Source organism: Wickerhamomyces ciferrii, contig 00052 (assembly GCF_000313485.1).
Source record: "Wickerhamomyces ciferrii WGS project CAIF00000000 data, strain NRRL Y-1031 F-60-10, contig 00052, whole genome shotgun sequence".
Taxonomy (NCBI): Eukaryota; Fungi; Ascomycota; class Saccharomycetes; order Phaffomycetales; family Wickerhamomycetaceae; genus Hansenula; species Hansenula ciferrii.
The window spans coordinates 37,738-54,154 of NW_011887688.1; the positions used below are offsets into that span (position 1 = coordinate 37,738).

Below are 16,417 nucleotides of genomic sequence, written 5' to 3' on the forward strand. Positions count from 1 at the left end.
AGTTTTTTCGTTTAATAAAGCTCATTTATTTTATTTTTGAGGAGATTTGATGATCAAAATTCGATAATTTTTATTGAAGAAAAGTGCCAAAACCGTCAAAACAAAAGAATCAAAACAAAGGAACAAAGGAAACGAAGGATATTTGATAATTTTATACGTGTAATTTATTCAATATTTAATAATTTATCATTTATCTAATAAGATCAGTTTGAATCCTCAACTTATTTTCCAGTATTATACGTCTGTCTTGCTCTTGATTGTTTTTGGCGCGTTGATCTTTTCAATATTGGTTTTTTCACACTCTTTTTTCACTTGAGAAGATTTGGTAAAGTTTGGTACATACTTTATTGGTATAAGTTGATGTTTTATTTACAATGTCTTTGACTCATTCACCATTCAATTTTGTCAAAACTTCAAGTGGACAACAAGATCAAGGTCAAAATCAAAATCAAAATCAAAATCAAATGAATAATCAAATGAATAATCAATCTCATCCAAATGGTGTTGCTTATCATCACGGAGTTGATGGTTCTCATACTGGTGCTGGTTCTGTTGATTTAGGTTTCAGTTCAAGCAATTTCACTTATCAACATGAACAAGAAGTTGAAATACCCAATGTTAACAATGATTCTTCTTCAACTTCAACAACTACAACTACTATTAATACTGCTGGTCAGCCAATAACTACAACAAATAATAATATGAATTCTAAAATTAATAAAAGATTAGATAGTATACCTGAAAATTTAGGTAGAAATGGTAAAACTCCAAGTGGGAAACCAAGATTATTTGTTTGTAATGTTTGTACAAGAGCTTTTGCAAGACATGAACATTTAAAAAGACATGAAAGATCTCATACAAAGGAAAAACCTTTTAGTTGTGGTGTATGTCAAAGAAAATTTTCAAGAAGAGATTTATTATTAAGACATGCTCAAAAATTACATGCTGGTTGTGATGATGCAATTAAAAGATTAAGAAGAAAATCTGCTCGTTCAAAATCAGTTTCAAGTCCAACTCCTCAATATCAAATTGATGAAAAATCTGAATCAAATTCATTAGAATCTCAATCTGTTCAACCTCCTATAAGACAATTGAAAAGACAAAAAACTAATGAATCTTTTAATTCAAATAATTCATCATCTTCTACAAATCAACATCATCATCAACAACAACAAAATCCAACAAATAACTCAAATTTATTATTTGGAAATAGTCATAGTGCACAATATAATCAACTTCATAATCAACATAGATTTGTTAATGAAGGTCGTCGTTCTTCATTTTCTGCTGCTTCTGCTGCAAATTATGCAAGTGTTCCACAAACTCAAAATTATCAAGATTCGGTGGAATTTTCAACTCCTCAATTATTACCAGTTGATAATATTTTAGGAACAAATTCTCAAGATCATAATAGTATTAATAATTGGTTATCAGATATTAATACTTTACCTGGGTTAGACTTCTTGAATAATTTTTCATTAACTGATGCTCAAAATCACACTGGTGGTGGTAATATAACAAATTCTGGAAATCAAAATCAAGGTTCAGTTTCAATTGGACCAACAACACTTGCAAGACATAATACTACATTAGGCTTTCAACAAGATTCAAATACACCTTCTTCATTATTATCAGAATCAAGAGTTTCTCCATCATCAAGTAATTCAAGACCAAGAAGACATTCAAGAAAACAATCAAGAAAATCTTCAACTGTTAATGTTAAAAGAGAAAATGATATTTTTGGTTATTCATTTTATGATGATGATTATACATTTGCAAATCAACATGAAGATTATAATGATATTAAATTTTCTTATCCAAAATTACCTTCATCATATTTAAAAGATTCAAATTCAAATTCTTCACCTGATGATACAGCTAATAATTCTTCAACAAATTTTAATGATTATGATTTATTATCTGAATTAGAAGTTCCAAATCATGAAGAAAAAATCTTAGCTGCTGGTTATTCATTTTATGGAAGTAATGATTTTGCCCCTTCAACTATATCACCATCTAATATGTTTTTCAATGAAAATAATAACAATCATATTAATAATCATAATACTAATAATTTTACTGTTTCTAATATGGATGTTGATCAATTATTAAATTCTAATAACAACTATAGTGTCAATAATTCAAATGCATTTTCAAATCAAAATCAATTAAATAATGGTAATTTATCAAATCATTTATTATTTACAGAAAATATGAAATCAACAATTGAAAAAGTATTAGCTAAATATCCATTTGTTAATATACCACCTCCAGATTTACCTTCATTAGATGTTTTAAATTCATTTGCAGAAAATTTTAAAACTAAATTCCTAAGTCATTATCCATTTATTCATATTTCAACTTTAAATGAATTAAATATGCATGAATATACCAAAAATAAAGAATTACCAAATGATTTAACATCTCATGTTTGTTTACCTTTATTAATTGCAACGACTGGTTCGTTATACACAAATAATAAAAAGATTTCTGCTGATTTATATGAAATTTCAAGACGTTGTATTCATGTTTATCTTGATTTAAGGAAAAAAACTGATGATATTGAAAAAGCAACAACTCATAATAGTCCTTTATGGTTAGTTCAATCTTTAATTTTAAGTGTTTTGTATGGATTATTTGCTGAATATGATGAATCTGATTTAAGTGTTATTTTAAGACAAGTTAATGCACTTTGTACATTAATTAAAGTTTCTAAATTTACAAGTTTAAAATTTGAACATGAAAATATTGAAATTAATGATGGATATTTTAAAGAATATATTATGTATCAATCAAAAATTAGAACAGTTTTCATGATTTTTAATATTTCAAGTATGTTGACATGTTTTTATGAAATTTCACCATTTATTAAATATAGAGAAATTAAATGTGATTTACCAGATTTAGAAAGTTTTTGGGATTGTTTAAACCTTGATGAATTTAAACAAGTTTGTGTTAAAAATAGTTCATTAAATTATTCATTAAATTTGGAAAAAATTATAAATGATATGTTGATGAATAATCAAATTTCTTATAAATTAAGTGAATTTGGTGCAAATATTGTTATGTTTAGCTTATTACAATATTTTTATTTTAATAAAAAACAAAGTTTAACAAATAATTTTGCTGGTATTTCACCATTTCATTCAAATTCTTCAAATTTAGTTAAAAATTATAAATGGGAAAATATGTTGATTAATGAAAGTTTAAATATAAATTTAGAATCAATTTTGTTAAAAAATATCTTGGTTATTAGATCATTAAAGATTGATTTATCTAAAATGAAAGATTCAATGTGGAATAGACGTTGGAATGATTTAACTGAAGAATTTTCCAAAATTAATGCTAAAAATGATGATTTAATTGATGCTTGTGATTATTCCATAAGAACCATTAGTTTAATTTTCATCAATGATGTTAATTCTTCAAATTTTAGAAAATGTCTTTCATTAACTTTACAATGTTTAATGTTCAATTTTGTTTATATTGCAAGATTTTTACATTCATTTGAAAAAAGAATTTTAAATAAACCAACTACTTCAATAACTCCATCTAATTTAAAACCATCAGAATTAAAACTTATTTCTAAAAATTTTTCTATTTATATCAAAATTGCTAAATTTTTGGCTGATTTAGAACAAATTATGGTTAAAAATTTTGGGTATAATGATCCAGAAAGTAAATTAGCAACAAAAGAATTTGATGAATCAAGATTTAATTTTGGAATTGCACCAAGATTATTAAATGAAGCAGAATATTCAACCAATATTAATCCAATTCAAGTTTATCAAGTTGCTAAATTAAGATTATCTTCAAATATTTTAAAGATTGGACAATTTGTTTATAGTCATGTTTTTGAAGAAGAAATGAATTTTAATATTTTTAAAAGTTTAAGCGGTGGACTTTACCATTTAAGAATTAATCTTGATAATGAACATCAACAAGATCAACATCAATTTCAACAACAACAGCAAAAATATCAACAACAACAACAGCAGCAACAACAACAACAACATGTATGAATTTAGTTGCAAAAATTTATTCAAAAAGGTTTGATAACCAATATATTATAATAGACATATAATACCATAAACAAAAATTAATTTATGCAAATTTACCTTAATGATTTTTACGACACATGCCAAAAAGATTATATATTTTGTTAGTATAGTTCTTATTTATTTATTTATATCTTCAATTTTCAATTCATTCACATTATTTAAAACTACATAATTCATATTATATCAAAAATATTTCTTTATTGATAATTTGTAAAGTCATTATTAAATATATTAAATAAAATTATTTATTGCTTATATAAATTAAAAATTAATGAATTTTATTTCAAATCTTACATTGTTCTTTTGATTCCAAAATATCACCACTAATAATACATTGAACTAACCATTCCCAATCCACCAAATCAAGTGTTCGTTCTTGATTACTTGGGACAATTTGAGACAGTATTGATCCTTTTCTTGATTTTTTTGGCTTTTCAGAAGAAAGAGTGGATTTAATAACACTAATTTTGTCATGATAAACCAATATTTTAGTGCTATTAGAATACTGGGAAGCTTTGTTAACAAAGTTTGTATAGTTTGTAATTGGTAAAAGAACAACCTCACTAGAACCTAAAATTTGAAACATAAATTTTGTTATATCTTCATTTTTCTTTGAGCAAAGGAAAACAACTTTATCTTTCAAAAATTTATTATTATCCAATTGACTTGATAAATTATACCCAGAATCCCATTTTTGGATAAATAAAAAAAAGTTTGCTGATTTCAGGCACCCAAATCTTGTTGATTCTCCACAAGGTAAAGCATAAGAATAAATGTTTTCTTTTAATTTATTCTGGAAAATACAATCTTCAATAAATTCTTGAAAAAGTAAAGGCCAACCAAGAGCAACAGTTTCTAAAAATTTTGAACTTCTGAAAGGTTTATTGGTAATTAAAGCAGCAAATTTAAAATTTTCAAAAAATTTACTTGTAGGTTCACCATTTGAAAAGCTGATTTGTGCTGCAAAACCTTCTTCTAAAATAAAACCACCATTTGATTCAATTTTTTCTGTTAAACTATCTTTATCAACTTCACCTGTAATAACAAAGACACATTCATCAAATATACCAGGAGATCTGCTTTTAGGTCTTTTCACAGGAGCTGATGATAACAAATCATCTTCATTATAAGATATTGGTAATAATCTTTTACGAGTTTTAGAATCTTTAGCTGAAAATCGTTTTGGTTTGATCATTTGCTCTTCACCTAAAACTCTTGATCTCAAATGCCAATCTTCATTCTCTATTCTAACTTCTTCTAAAGGTACACGTATTTCATTATCCAAAATTTTTTGTCTTTTACCTTTACCTTTCAATTTCTTTAAAAGCACTGTATCATAACCTCTCATACATCTAATGACATCCTTTTCATTATCATTAATAACACATTCAAGTCCTGTAACTATATATGATCCTCTTTCAACTTTAACGTGATCACCTACTTGAATATCCAATGGAAATATACTTCCAGTAACTTCATTTGTTGATTCGAAAAACTTCACGCTTAATGCATTCTCAGATAGACCAATAATCAACCCTGGATAATATCTAGTATTGTCAAGACTCCAAATACTGTTTTTGAAAATTATATCATTTTCAGTGAGTTCATGGTTTTCTTCACGTAAAATTTCATTTGGAAATTCTAATTTACTTGATAAATCTGGTGTTTCTCTATCATCATCATCAGAAGTTTCATGATCATCATTTCCTAGCTGGGATGTATCAGCATCTAAAACAACAGATAAATCTTCTTGATTAAAACTCTTTTCAGGTGAACTTGTGTAATCAATTTTTTTATTTTTATTTCTTGATGATCTCCGTATCCTATTAGAACTATCTGTATTTTCTAGATCATGGATATTTGAGCGTTCCTCCACCAAAGAATTCTCAATTTTACTCTCATCATCAACATCATCGACATCAGAAAATTCCTGTGTAACATTCTCAGCAAGTCCATTAATATCAACAGTATCCTTTTGATCATCTATTTGAGAAGGTTTCTTCTTTTTTTTGAATTCATAAAGATCTTCATCACGAATTGCTGGTGATGATTCTTCCACTCTCAATGATGATGTTGGTTGTGATTTTGATTGTCCATTTGAAGAATTGATAACAGTTTGTGTCTGTTTTTCAGGTACAGCTGTCAGTTCATTGTGATTAATTTGTATTTTATTATTGTCTAATTTTAAAGGTAATGAATTCAATCTTTTTCCCTGACTAATTTGTAAAGTGTCATTAGTGAATGATTTTGAATGTAATAAACTTTTACCATCATCTGTAGGTAATTCATTCACTTTTTTCCCTAAATCTCTATGATATTTCTGAATGCTATCTTCAGCCAATATATTCAAGTAATTAGCACCAACTGGTTCACTTTGTAGCCTTCTACCAATATTTAAGGGGAATGTTTCATCTTCAGCATCAGAATTAATTGGTGATGATCGATCTTCTTGGTTATTTATAAAGTGGGCATCTTTTGGTTCATCCATTATAGCACTTTCTTCAACATCAATTGAGGCATCATCATCTGGAGCTGTACCTGGAACTTGAATATCACCTTGTGTATTGTCACTTTTGAGGTTGGTGTCTTGGTTATTATCATCAATGGGTACTGTATCGTCCAAAACTTGTGTAGTGGGTAGTATTTGAGAAGTTACATCTCTTTTAGTTGGTTCAATTTCTGTCGTTGTATCATCTTTTGTTAAATATTTATTATCATCATCATCATCATCATGACCACCATGAGTAATGTCATCATTCATTGTGGAATCGTTAATCGTTGTCTCATTAAAATGAATATTTTCTTCTTGTTCTTCTTGTGTAGGATTTTCAGATATAGGTTGGGTATCTTTAAACATTGCAGGTAGAGATTGTGAATCTATATCAAGTTCAGGAATGTTGTTGTTTTCACGAAGTCTTTGAAACACTTTATGGGCTGCTGCAGTTGGTGTGTTTAAAGGATTAGGGGATCTTTTATTGGAATTTGGAGTTTCATTAAATGCATCAAAAACTTTTGTATTAATTGGAGTCTCTTTGAATGGATCTTTCATTTTGCTCAACCAAGGAGAATCTTGATCATTGAAAGGGTCTTTAATTTTACTTAACCAAGGACTATCACCATCAGGAAGCTTGAAATTTTTAAAAGGTTCAGATGATTTAGTATCTTCTTCATCTTGATTTCCTTCTTGATCATTATTGGTATTGACATCATCTGATTCTTTAATAACAACTGTATCTGGTTCTTTCTCAAGAAGTGCTTGTGTGCTTATTGAGTCTTTGAAGTCTAATGAACTATCAATAATACGATTTTCTTCATTATCACTGAGAAGTCTAATATTTGGAGCTTTTGAGTTTTGAGAGCTTATCCCCAAACTTTCTGGTTTTGATAAAGGTATAAGCTGTGTCTGAAGGGATAAAGTTAGTATATAGGTTTCATTTCACTGAATCAGTATAACAAATCAACTCACATCATCCAATAGATCATTATAAGTTCCATTGGGTTGACTCTTCAGCAAATGCTGGGTATTATTATCATCATTGGTTGCCATTATGTTGAAACTTTCATTCAAAGCAGTAGGTATCTCATCAACTTCAATTAATTTTGCTCTTCCTAACACAGACAACTATTTCCCAGCGTAAACCACCTTTCAAGGAATACAAATTTGCCTCTGTTTTGGCTTTCTTCAAGTTTCAACTTATAATCTGAATGAGCCCAAACACGAACATTTGAAAGTCGCGACTTTGATTTGAATTTTTGTCGTTGAGACAACAAAAAATTTTGGTGATGATTTTTTTAAATTCTGATGCTCCACAAAAATGATTACTGAATGAACACTGGAACTTCAAGTTTGTTCTAGATTTTAGAAGCTTTAGCTTGGTATTGTGTGGGACGCTGTCAAAAGATGGTGATTGGTCGTCTTGAACAATTGTTGGTGGAAAGAACTAGAATTTTCTTTCCCAAAGATGCTGTGAAACTATACTTAAAGGGTGAGCCTTGATACCATGATACCTTTTAGTAACATTTTCTCTGAATTAGAAAATTTGAATTATAGCATGGCATATTAACATAATAGGAAACTATGAAGAATGCTGTATGAATCTCACAAAGGACTACTCTTATGCTACTTTACCAATTCCAAATAGATTGTTACTTGGGTTTTGTATGGTTAGTGCTGGTATACTTGAATATGGACTACATCATATATCTATGGCTTTAGAATTTACACCCCATCATTTGAAATGTCTACCTGAAGTTCTACTTGGACAAGCTTATGATTCATCTGGACTTTCTGAAATTGCAGAGGGTCTTTATTCACAAACGAATGTTGAAAAATTGGAACTTTTATTAGAAAAAGATCAAAAAGAACTTGAATCATTTATCTCCAAGACTCCAATACTTGAAAATTCTATTTTGAAGCCCAAAAACCCACATCATACATTGAAAATGTATTTGCTTCAAACGTAAGAACTAAGATACCATCATTGTTTTTCTTTTATCTTTGACTTTTTCATTAGATGAGCTACTAATACTTTGAAAAAGAAATGATGCAATTGATAAAGTTGTTCCTGAAAATTTGGAAGAATGTGATCAAAGTCAAGATTTTTTAAAATCCAGAACCTTAGATAAACTTTCAAATCTCATTTGCAGGTTATCACCTACAGAAGATTCAATTTGTCCACTTTTAGAAGATGATGAAAAACTTGACAATCTTTTAAATTATTATACAAAAGATTTTGGTTCAATTGATGGAAGTCAACGTCAGGAAAATGTGATACAATATCTTTTGAAATTAGATGATAACGTTGAGAAATATTCACAGTTTGTTCGCTGGTGGTTTATTACAACATACTTAATCTTGGTGTCAGGTGAAAATAACGAGATATTCCACAATTTTCATTGGCTTTTAAAACTTCATGAAATTGCTTTACTGTCTAATATTGTTTCGAAAAAAGATTATCCAAAATTAAACATCATTATGAAATGTTCATCTTTGGTATGTGCTAGAGCTTCATTAGTATATGATAATCTTACTATGGATAAAATTGATTCATTAATTGTTGAAATTTTAAAATTTAGTTATAATTTTGATTCAAAAAGAGAGTATCTTTGTGGAAGAACAGAATATTTCTTCGTAACAATGTCTTTACTTTATCAAAGGAAAAGTATTTTGAATCTTAAAGAAGTTGGTGAAAATAGATATGAGTTTTTAAAGCCTGATTTAGAACAAACTTTGAGAAATCTTATAATTTTAGCTACAATAATTCCATTGGATAATTCATTAATTAGTCGGATTTATGATGAAATTTCAACTTGTATTATATTACATGGACAACTTCATCTGAAAATTATTTGGATTTTCAGTTTTTTAAAAAGTTTCTTCTCATTAACTGCTAATTTAACTTATACAATTGATTGTGATTATTATAGCAATTTATCAAATTTTAATGATTTAAATGAACAAATTAAAGATCGCATTTTTGATATTAAAAGTATTCAATTTATGTATGAAAAAGATTCAATTGTGGAAGATGTTGAAGATGTTGATCATTTAATTGCTTTTATGATTCCAAGAGTGAAGGTGATTTCTGGTGAACATGAATTAATTGATGTTGAATTTCCTGATGATTTTAAAGTTATGGATGAAAAATCAACAGCTATTACACATAATAATAAAACTAATGAATTAATACAACTTTGGATTTCATCGTTTTTAGATTATAATGAATCTATACCAAAAGATATTTACAAATTTTTAAAGAAGTTTAACATAAATATTCCAAATTGAAATTAAATAATAATAATAATAATAATAATAATAATAATAATAATAATAATAATAATAATAATAATAATTTATAAAAGATTTTATATATAATATAATAAATGTTCTAGCTAATCTTTTGCAGTAATATATAATCAATCATCATCAAATGTTGAAAGAATTGGTTGTAGAAACTTCAGAACCTGCAATTTTAGAATTTCTATTTTGTGAAATACTTGAAACACGGAATCTTTTCTCTAATGCTTTCAATTCAAGTGCATAATTTTCAATAGCCTTCTTTTTTTCAAGAATTTCTCTTAATGCATCTTCATCTTGTGAAAAAAGTTCAGCTTCAGATTCTGCGATAACAGTTTCATTAGCATAACTATAACGGTCTAATAAACTTGCTTCATCCTCATCATTATTAACACTAGTTCTTGATGATTTTCTTAATTTCTTATTATTTTCACTTAATTTTTGTCTTCTAAAACTTTCATATAAAACTGTATGAGTTGTATCTTTTAATTCTTGTAAATGAGATCCAAAAAGAACATTTCTAATATAATTAAAGTCACTATGATTTAAATCTTCCACTTTAAAAGTACCCCAAGGATATTCTCTAACATGATAATAATCATTATTAGTACCATCTTCTTCATAATCAACACCATCAACTTTTGATTTTTTCTTTGTTTCAAAACTACCAGCAATTGCAAATGGTAAATTATTTTTCAAAAATAAAACTTCATCTAAAAATTCTGAATCTTCATCAACTTCTTGAGAAAAATCATAAACTTTAATTCCATTTGCTTTAATATCTTGTAAAATTAAGGCTTTATTAAGAGAAATTTCATCTTCTGTTAAAGTATCACTTTTAGAAATGATTGGAATAACATTAACTTTTGAAGCTAATCTTTTCATAGCTTCAACATCCAATTCTCTAAGACCTTTTGAAGTTGGTCTAATAAAATATAAACAAGCATGAGGTCTACCATCTTCAAATTTTGTATTACGAGTAATACGAATTTCCTCTGAAAGAACTTCATCAAATTGTTGATCCAAATATTTAATAACATCACCAGTAACATCACTATTATCAACGTTATCACCAAAACCTGGAGTTAAAATAATATCCAAATTGATTGGAGTGGCATTTTTCTCAATAATATCAACATGTTTCTTAATGATATTTAAACCAGGACTCAAATGAGATTCAGAAGCAACAATTTTTTTACTTTCAGCCTTGGAAATAACCTGTTGGTTACACAAAGTATTGATAAAAGATGATTTCCCAGAACCTTCTTCTCCAGTAATCAACAAGGTAAACTTGATACCTTTCTTCAAGATCTTACGACGACGAATCTCTTCTGGTGATGACTAGAAAACTCAAAATTGTTAGCCGCTGTTTGGTAATCCTTCTTCAAAACTTCAAATACACTCACAATATTTCTAAGCGCCATTCTTGCCTTCTTAACTTTTGTTTATTTGAACTACAAAAATTCATTTGAGAAGAAAGTTGAAATTGAAGCTTTTCAGGATTTAAATTTGTACCTGTGAAGTAAAAAAAAAATTAATTGTTTTGACACAAACACAAAAAAAAAAGATTGAATATCAAAACACACAAAAAATCATTTCATTAAAATTAATATAAAAAATTCAATCTGATAAATCACTCAAATCAGAATCAATCGAATCTAAAATATTTTGCAGTTTGTCCTTCCTACTTTTTCTACCAGCATTTGATTTTCTTTCACCAGTAGTTTGTCTTTTATTTGGAACTTTACCACTTAAATTTGTAGATGAAGCGCTTCTCTTTGCATGAGGTTGTGCAATGTTTACAGGTAGTTTTCTACTTGGTTTTGAATCTGGACTTGATTCTTTATCATTTTCTTTCCTTCTTGTAACTCTTTTTGTAGTTGTTGGTTCTGTATTTGGTGATTTAGGTCTTGAAATTGGTGCTGAAACTCTAGTTATTGGTGAATTGATTTTAGAATCTACCGCTGTTGATGCTTTTGATACTTTTGATGTTTTTGATGTTGTTGTTTCTTTTGGTTTTGATGAAATTTCAGTCTTTATTGATGATGATGGTTTTAATGAATCTCTTGTTGGTGAATTGATGAATTTTTGAGGTGAAGGTGATTTAGTTTTAGCAAATACTGAATTTGATTTTGGTATATTTAAATTTTGTCTTCCAAATGTTGATTTTGTTTGGAAAATTTTAGATTTTGTTCCAATAGATCCTGGTGGTAATTTTGTAGATTCATTTTCCTTTTTCGAAACTTTAGTAGAATCAATAGGTTTATTCTCTTGTTTTATAGCCTTATCAATTTTAATTGAATCACCTAAATTTGGTGGTTTTGTTTCAATTTTTTCAACTTTAACATTTTTAACAGAATCTTGAACTTCTTCATGAGGTGGTAATGAAATTTCATCTTTAACAGGTTTTGGAGATTCTATTGAATCTGCTTTTTTATCAATTGTATATATTTGCTTCGGTATTTGAGCTGAAGTTTCATTTGGTTGTAATTGTGAAACATTTTGATTGTTTTGAGATGTAACTTTAGGTAAAGTTGGGTTTAGTTGTGTTGTATCTGATACTTGATTAGGTTGAATTGGTTGTGATGTTTCTTGTTGGTTGGGTTGTAATGAAGGTTGTGATTGTAAATCAGACTCAGGTTCAGGTAATGGTTCAGGTGGGGATGTTAATGAACCATTTATCACTTTAACGATATCTTCCTCAGCTATATCCAAGTTTAAAACATCATCTAAAGGTGTTGAATTCAATTCATGAGTTTGATAAATTGTTTTAGTTAATTCTTTAATTTTTAAAATTTCTTCAGGATTAATTTCTAAATTTAAATTTTTAAAATGATCAATTGGAAATTCAATTTTTTTCAAAATTGATGAAAATATTAAAAATGTAATTATAATATCTTCAATTTTAAAAATTAAAAAAATTTGACTTGTTGTTAATGATTCAATTTTTGATATTGTAAATGCTTTAATTAATTTATAATCATAACCTTTTGGATTTAAAATATCTTCAATATATTGATAAGGATTAGTTAATTTCAAATCAAAACATAAAGTTGCTAAAACAAAATCTTCATTCATTTCAAGATCATCTCTTGTTTTCCAAAGAATATCTTCAGGTATATCTTCACTACGACTAAATTTCCCACTAATGATTCTAGCATAAGCAGCTGAAAGTTGTTTCAAATTTCTATGCATCTCTAGCTTCTTGCAAGCAATATAAAGACATGCACAACTAATAGAAGTTGTTGAAAATTCCTTCATTGAATAACGTTGATAAAATCGTTGTAAATAAATCATTGAACAAAAAATTGCAGCTTTACCAATATTCAGCATTTTACAAGCATTTATGATTCTATCTTGTGACATTCTATAACGGTCCAGTTCATTCTTCAATCCATATTGAGTCTTAACAGAGGGTGATGAATTTAAATCATTTAATGAATATAACCAATCATTCTTATCAATTTTATTATTTCTTTGCCAATAAAGACTTGGATCTTCAAATTTGGGATTGACATTCCCATCATGATTATTATTATAGCCAATTGAATCATTCATGGCTGTTCTTATAGATCTTGTAATTGAATTATGCAAATGAGTGAATGCTAAAGAACAAATGAAATATTGTTTAATATCAAAATACTAAAATAATAAATGTTTACTTATACTCAAATTTCCCGAGAAAAAAAGTTAATGCTCGCAAAAAATCGCGAACCTGAGACTAAAATATTTCGCGAATTTTTATAAAATTATGTAATTGTTGTGCCAATGATTATGTAATTCATGAAGAACATAATTTAAATAGCTTTATATTTTCAAATTGCTGGAAATATTGAAGGATTATTACATAAATATCATTAAAATATATTTATAATGGCACAGAAATTAGCGTGGAGTTTTTCAAGAGTAATTTAATAAAAATTATTATATTATTACAAATAAATTGATGACCTTCATATTTTCATTTTAGTTCTAAAATTAATACTTTAAAAAACAACAAAAATTTTAAACTTGAAAAATCAGATAAAAAATGGCATTAATATATTAAATCACCTTTGATTTACACATTTTCACTCTTGGAATCTGTTTTTCGCTTACTTTAAAGTAAAAAATTGACTTTTATTAAAAGTTTTATCGGATATTCGTGCCACAATATATGTGCTAATATACACAAAAGCCCAATATAAAAGTTGAATTCTATTATATGAAGAACATCAACAGGAGAAGAAATGATAAGTGTGTACTACGAGATAAACAAATTATTACCAAACTGCCAACGTGATCTACTGTTGAATCAAACTTTACCTAATATCATATAAAGATCTCATGGATTTCCAAAATAATTAACCAAGTTTAAAGTAAGTATACTAAAATCAACTTTAACCGATGACATATTAGGACAACAGGAGCTTTATGCTTATAAGATAAGCCAAAAGATTAACATTTTATTGATTGATAAGGTATTTATTGACACTATTCGATATCCCAGCGTTGTTATACTAACGATAATTAGGACTGAAAATCTTTGAAACTTAGTACTAACTTTTAAGGTAATAAGTATTACGTAGATTTTTCGTCAAATAGCAACGTATTAAATGAGGTGAGTATTAAAATTGAATTTTCCCTTTTCTAATAGGTTGTACCTGGTCAATCTAATTTGCTCATTACTCATCTTTTGAACTCAGGGATTTTCAATTACAAAATGTGTTGATTTTAATAGGAGTTAGATATAACGTCATAGCTTATAGGCCAAAAACACAAACCTACAAGTGAATCGTGATCCCAGACAATCCCTTGATGAGATGTTGACAAAAGATAGGTTAAAATAGGTACGTTAATTAGCGTTTAGTCGAATATATATCGTTAAATACATGGATCTTCAATGTAATAAGTTCAAGGTTTGTATATTAATCTAAAAGATATAAGCAATTAATGTTCAAGGATCTGAAGATTTACATTTTTAGACGCAAGGTAATAATTGATACTCTTTCCAATTTCCTCTATGAATCTGTTCAGATTCCAAATTCTTGTACCTAATTAGAGTTTGATTTTGTACACTTTTGGAAAAGATCTACACTATGACATTACATTATCATCAGTATATAGAGATATAGAGGCCAAATTATACTTCATTGGTGATCTAGTTTCGTCATGATAAGAAGGTATAAAGGTATCATTTTCGCTTCAACTTTCAAGAATTAAGAAACTTTATGCAATCAATAGAAAAAGGTAATTCTTTAAGATAAGCTTTAAGCGAGAGGAAAAATAGTAACATAATGAGCTTTTCGAACAGTTGCTCTAACTTGAAAGTTGATTAAGTCCAGCAGATACCAGCCTCCAGGTACTCAAATCCTAGGTAAACGACTAACTCAGGAGAAATTTATCATCACGTATATTAAATATTAGATGACCTATTTCTTCTTCTAGCTAACGAATCTATTGCCAGCCACAATTTAGCTTAAGAAGTCAGAACTAACATTGGAATAAGGAATTTGGCAAAAAAATGTGGTTTTGATTCATCACGTATTTTTAATATGAACTGATTCTGGCAAATATAGTTCTCATGAAAGATAAAGTACATAGCTAATATTTATGGGACTAAATATGAAGTTTGAACCACTTCTCATATCGAAAACCAATGATAATCTCGTATTGATATAGTACTCTGAGTTCAAATGTTCAAATGTGACTAATTGAACTTGTCAAAATGTTACCATGTGAAGTCATTATCAAAAGTAAGATAGTCAACATCATCATTAGGTAGTAGGTACCCATTTTACACATGATGACTTACAATTGAATAAGTACATACCAAATGTTAAGGTTTGACCTTCATGTCCGCAACAACGCTATACACGCTTTTAAAAATATCCATCGTACATATTTATGTTAGATCATCAAGATAACGTATAATGGATCTGAGAGAAATAGCAACAGTTATAGGCAAGTTGCAAGTACGAAAGTAGTACTAAGTACTCAAAAACTTTCCATCAAACCATATTATTACGGACTCCAAAGATAGTAACTTAACGCATTTTTTTAGATTCTAAATAATAATATCTTTGTTTAGTTGAGGTCTCTTCAAGCACATGTAGTGGGATTTAACTTTTGAATCTGATGATGATGACAAAATATTGACCGCATAAATTTTACGATAACTCACGATACTTACATGCTTGAACCTGCCTAAAAGAAGATTCGATATAAACTTCAGAAGAATAAATTCAAGAAAATATACTTTTGTTTGGAACTCTTCACAAGTAATTTTATGAAGACATCGATTTGACATGAAACTAAACCTTAATTAACGTTGGTTTTATAGATTGTTGGATCTGGTGACCAAATTAGCGTAATATATTAAGGTACGGTACCAATATAAGCGTAAATAATACTAAGTGGACAAATAAATGATGATTCAATTGACACATACACATGACTCTAGCTCATACATCTTGACTTTGTTTATTACTATACTTAAGATAGTGTTAATATACGAGCTTCGGCTGAGTTATAGTCTAATACCTAGAGAACGTCCGATATGTATAACTCTGCTTCGTTA

At 27.9% G+C, this 16,417-nt stretch overlaps 5 protein-coding genes across 5 annotated transcripts; 2 read left to right on the forward strand and 3 right to left on the reverse strand.

Moving 5' to 3' along the window:
• Positions 1 to 374: 374 nt before the first annotated feature.
• On the forward strand, positions 375 to 4,022 carry ADR1 (DNA-binding transcription factor ADR1; the record flags this gene model as incomplete). Its single annotated transcript, XM_011277052.1, has 1 exon — positions 375 to 4,022. The coding sequence occupies one exon, from the start codon at positions 375 to 377 to the stop codon at positions 4,020 to 4,022; it is 3,648 nt and encodes a 1,215-aa protein (XP_011275354.1).
• Positions 4,023 to 4,344: 322 nt separating this feature from the next.
• RAD9 (chromatin-binding protein RAD9) lies at positions 4,345 to 8,082 on the reverse strand (the record flags this gene model as incomplete). Its single annotated transcript, XM_011277053.1, has 2 exons — positions 4,345 to 7,458; positions 8,062 to 8,082. The coding sequence occupies 2 exons, from the start codon at positions 8,080 to 8,082 to the stop codon at positions 4,345 to 4,347; spliced, it is 3,135 nt and encodes a 1,044-aa protein (XP_011275355.1).
• A 71-nt stretch (positions 8,083 to 8,153) lies between these two features.
• BN7_2347 (uncharacterized protein) lies at positions 8,154 to 9,846 on the forward strand (the record flags this gene model as incomplete). The annotated part of the gene is made up of 2 exons (XM_011277054.1): positions 8,154 to 8,521; positions 8,601 to 9,846. 2 exons carry the CDS (start codon positions 8,154 to 8,156, stop codon positions 9,844 to 9,846), a joined length of 1,614 nt encoding a protein of 537 aa, XP_011275356.1.
• A 141-nt stretch (positions 9,847 to 9,987) lies between these two features.
• SPR28 (septin SPR28) lies at positions 9,988 to 11,282 on the reverse strand (the record flags this gene model as incomplete). Its single annotated transcript, XM_011277055.1, has 2 exons — positions 9,988 to 11,199; positions 11,259 to 11,282. The coding sequence occupies 2 exons, from the start codon at positions 11,280 to 11,282 to the stop codon at positions 9,988 to 9,990; spliced, it is 1,236 nt and encodes a 411-aa protein (XP_011275357.1).
• A 196-nt stretch (positions 11,283 to 11,478) lies between these two features.
• BN7_2349 (Cyclin-T1-5) lies at positions 11,479 to 13,416 on the reverse strand (the record flags this gene model as incomplete). Its single annotated transcript, XM_011277056.1, has 1 exon — positions 11,479 to 13,416. The coding sequence occupies one exon, from the start codon at positions 13,414 to 13,416 to the stop codon at positions 11,479 to 11,481; it is 1,938 nt and encodes a 645-aa protein (XP_011275358.1).
• Positions 13,417 to 16,417: the final 3,001 nt, after the last annotated feature.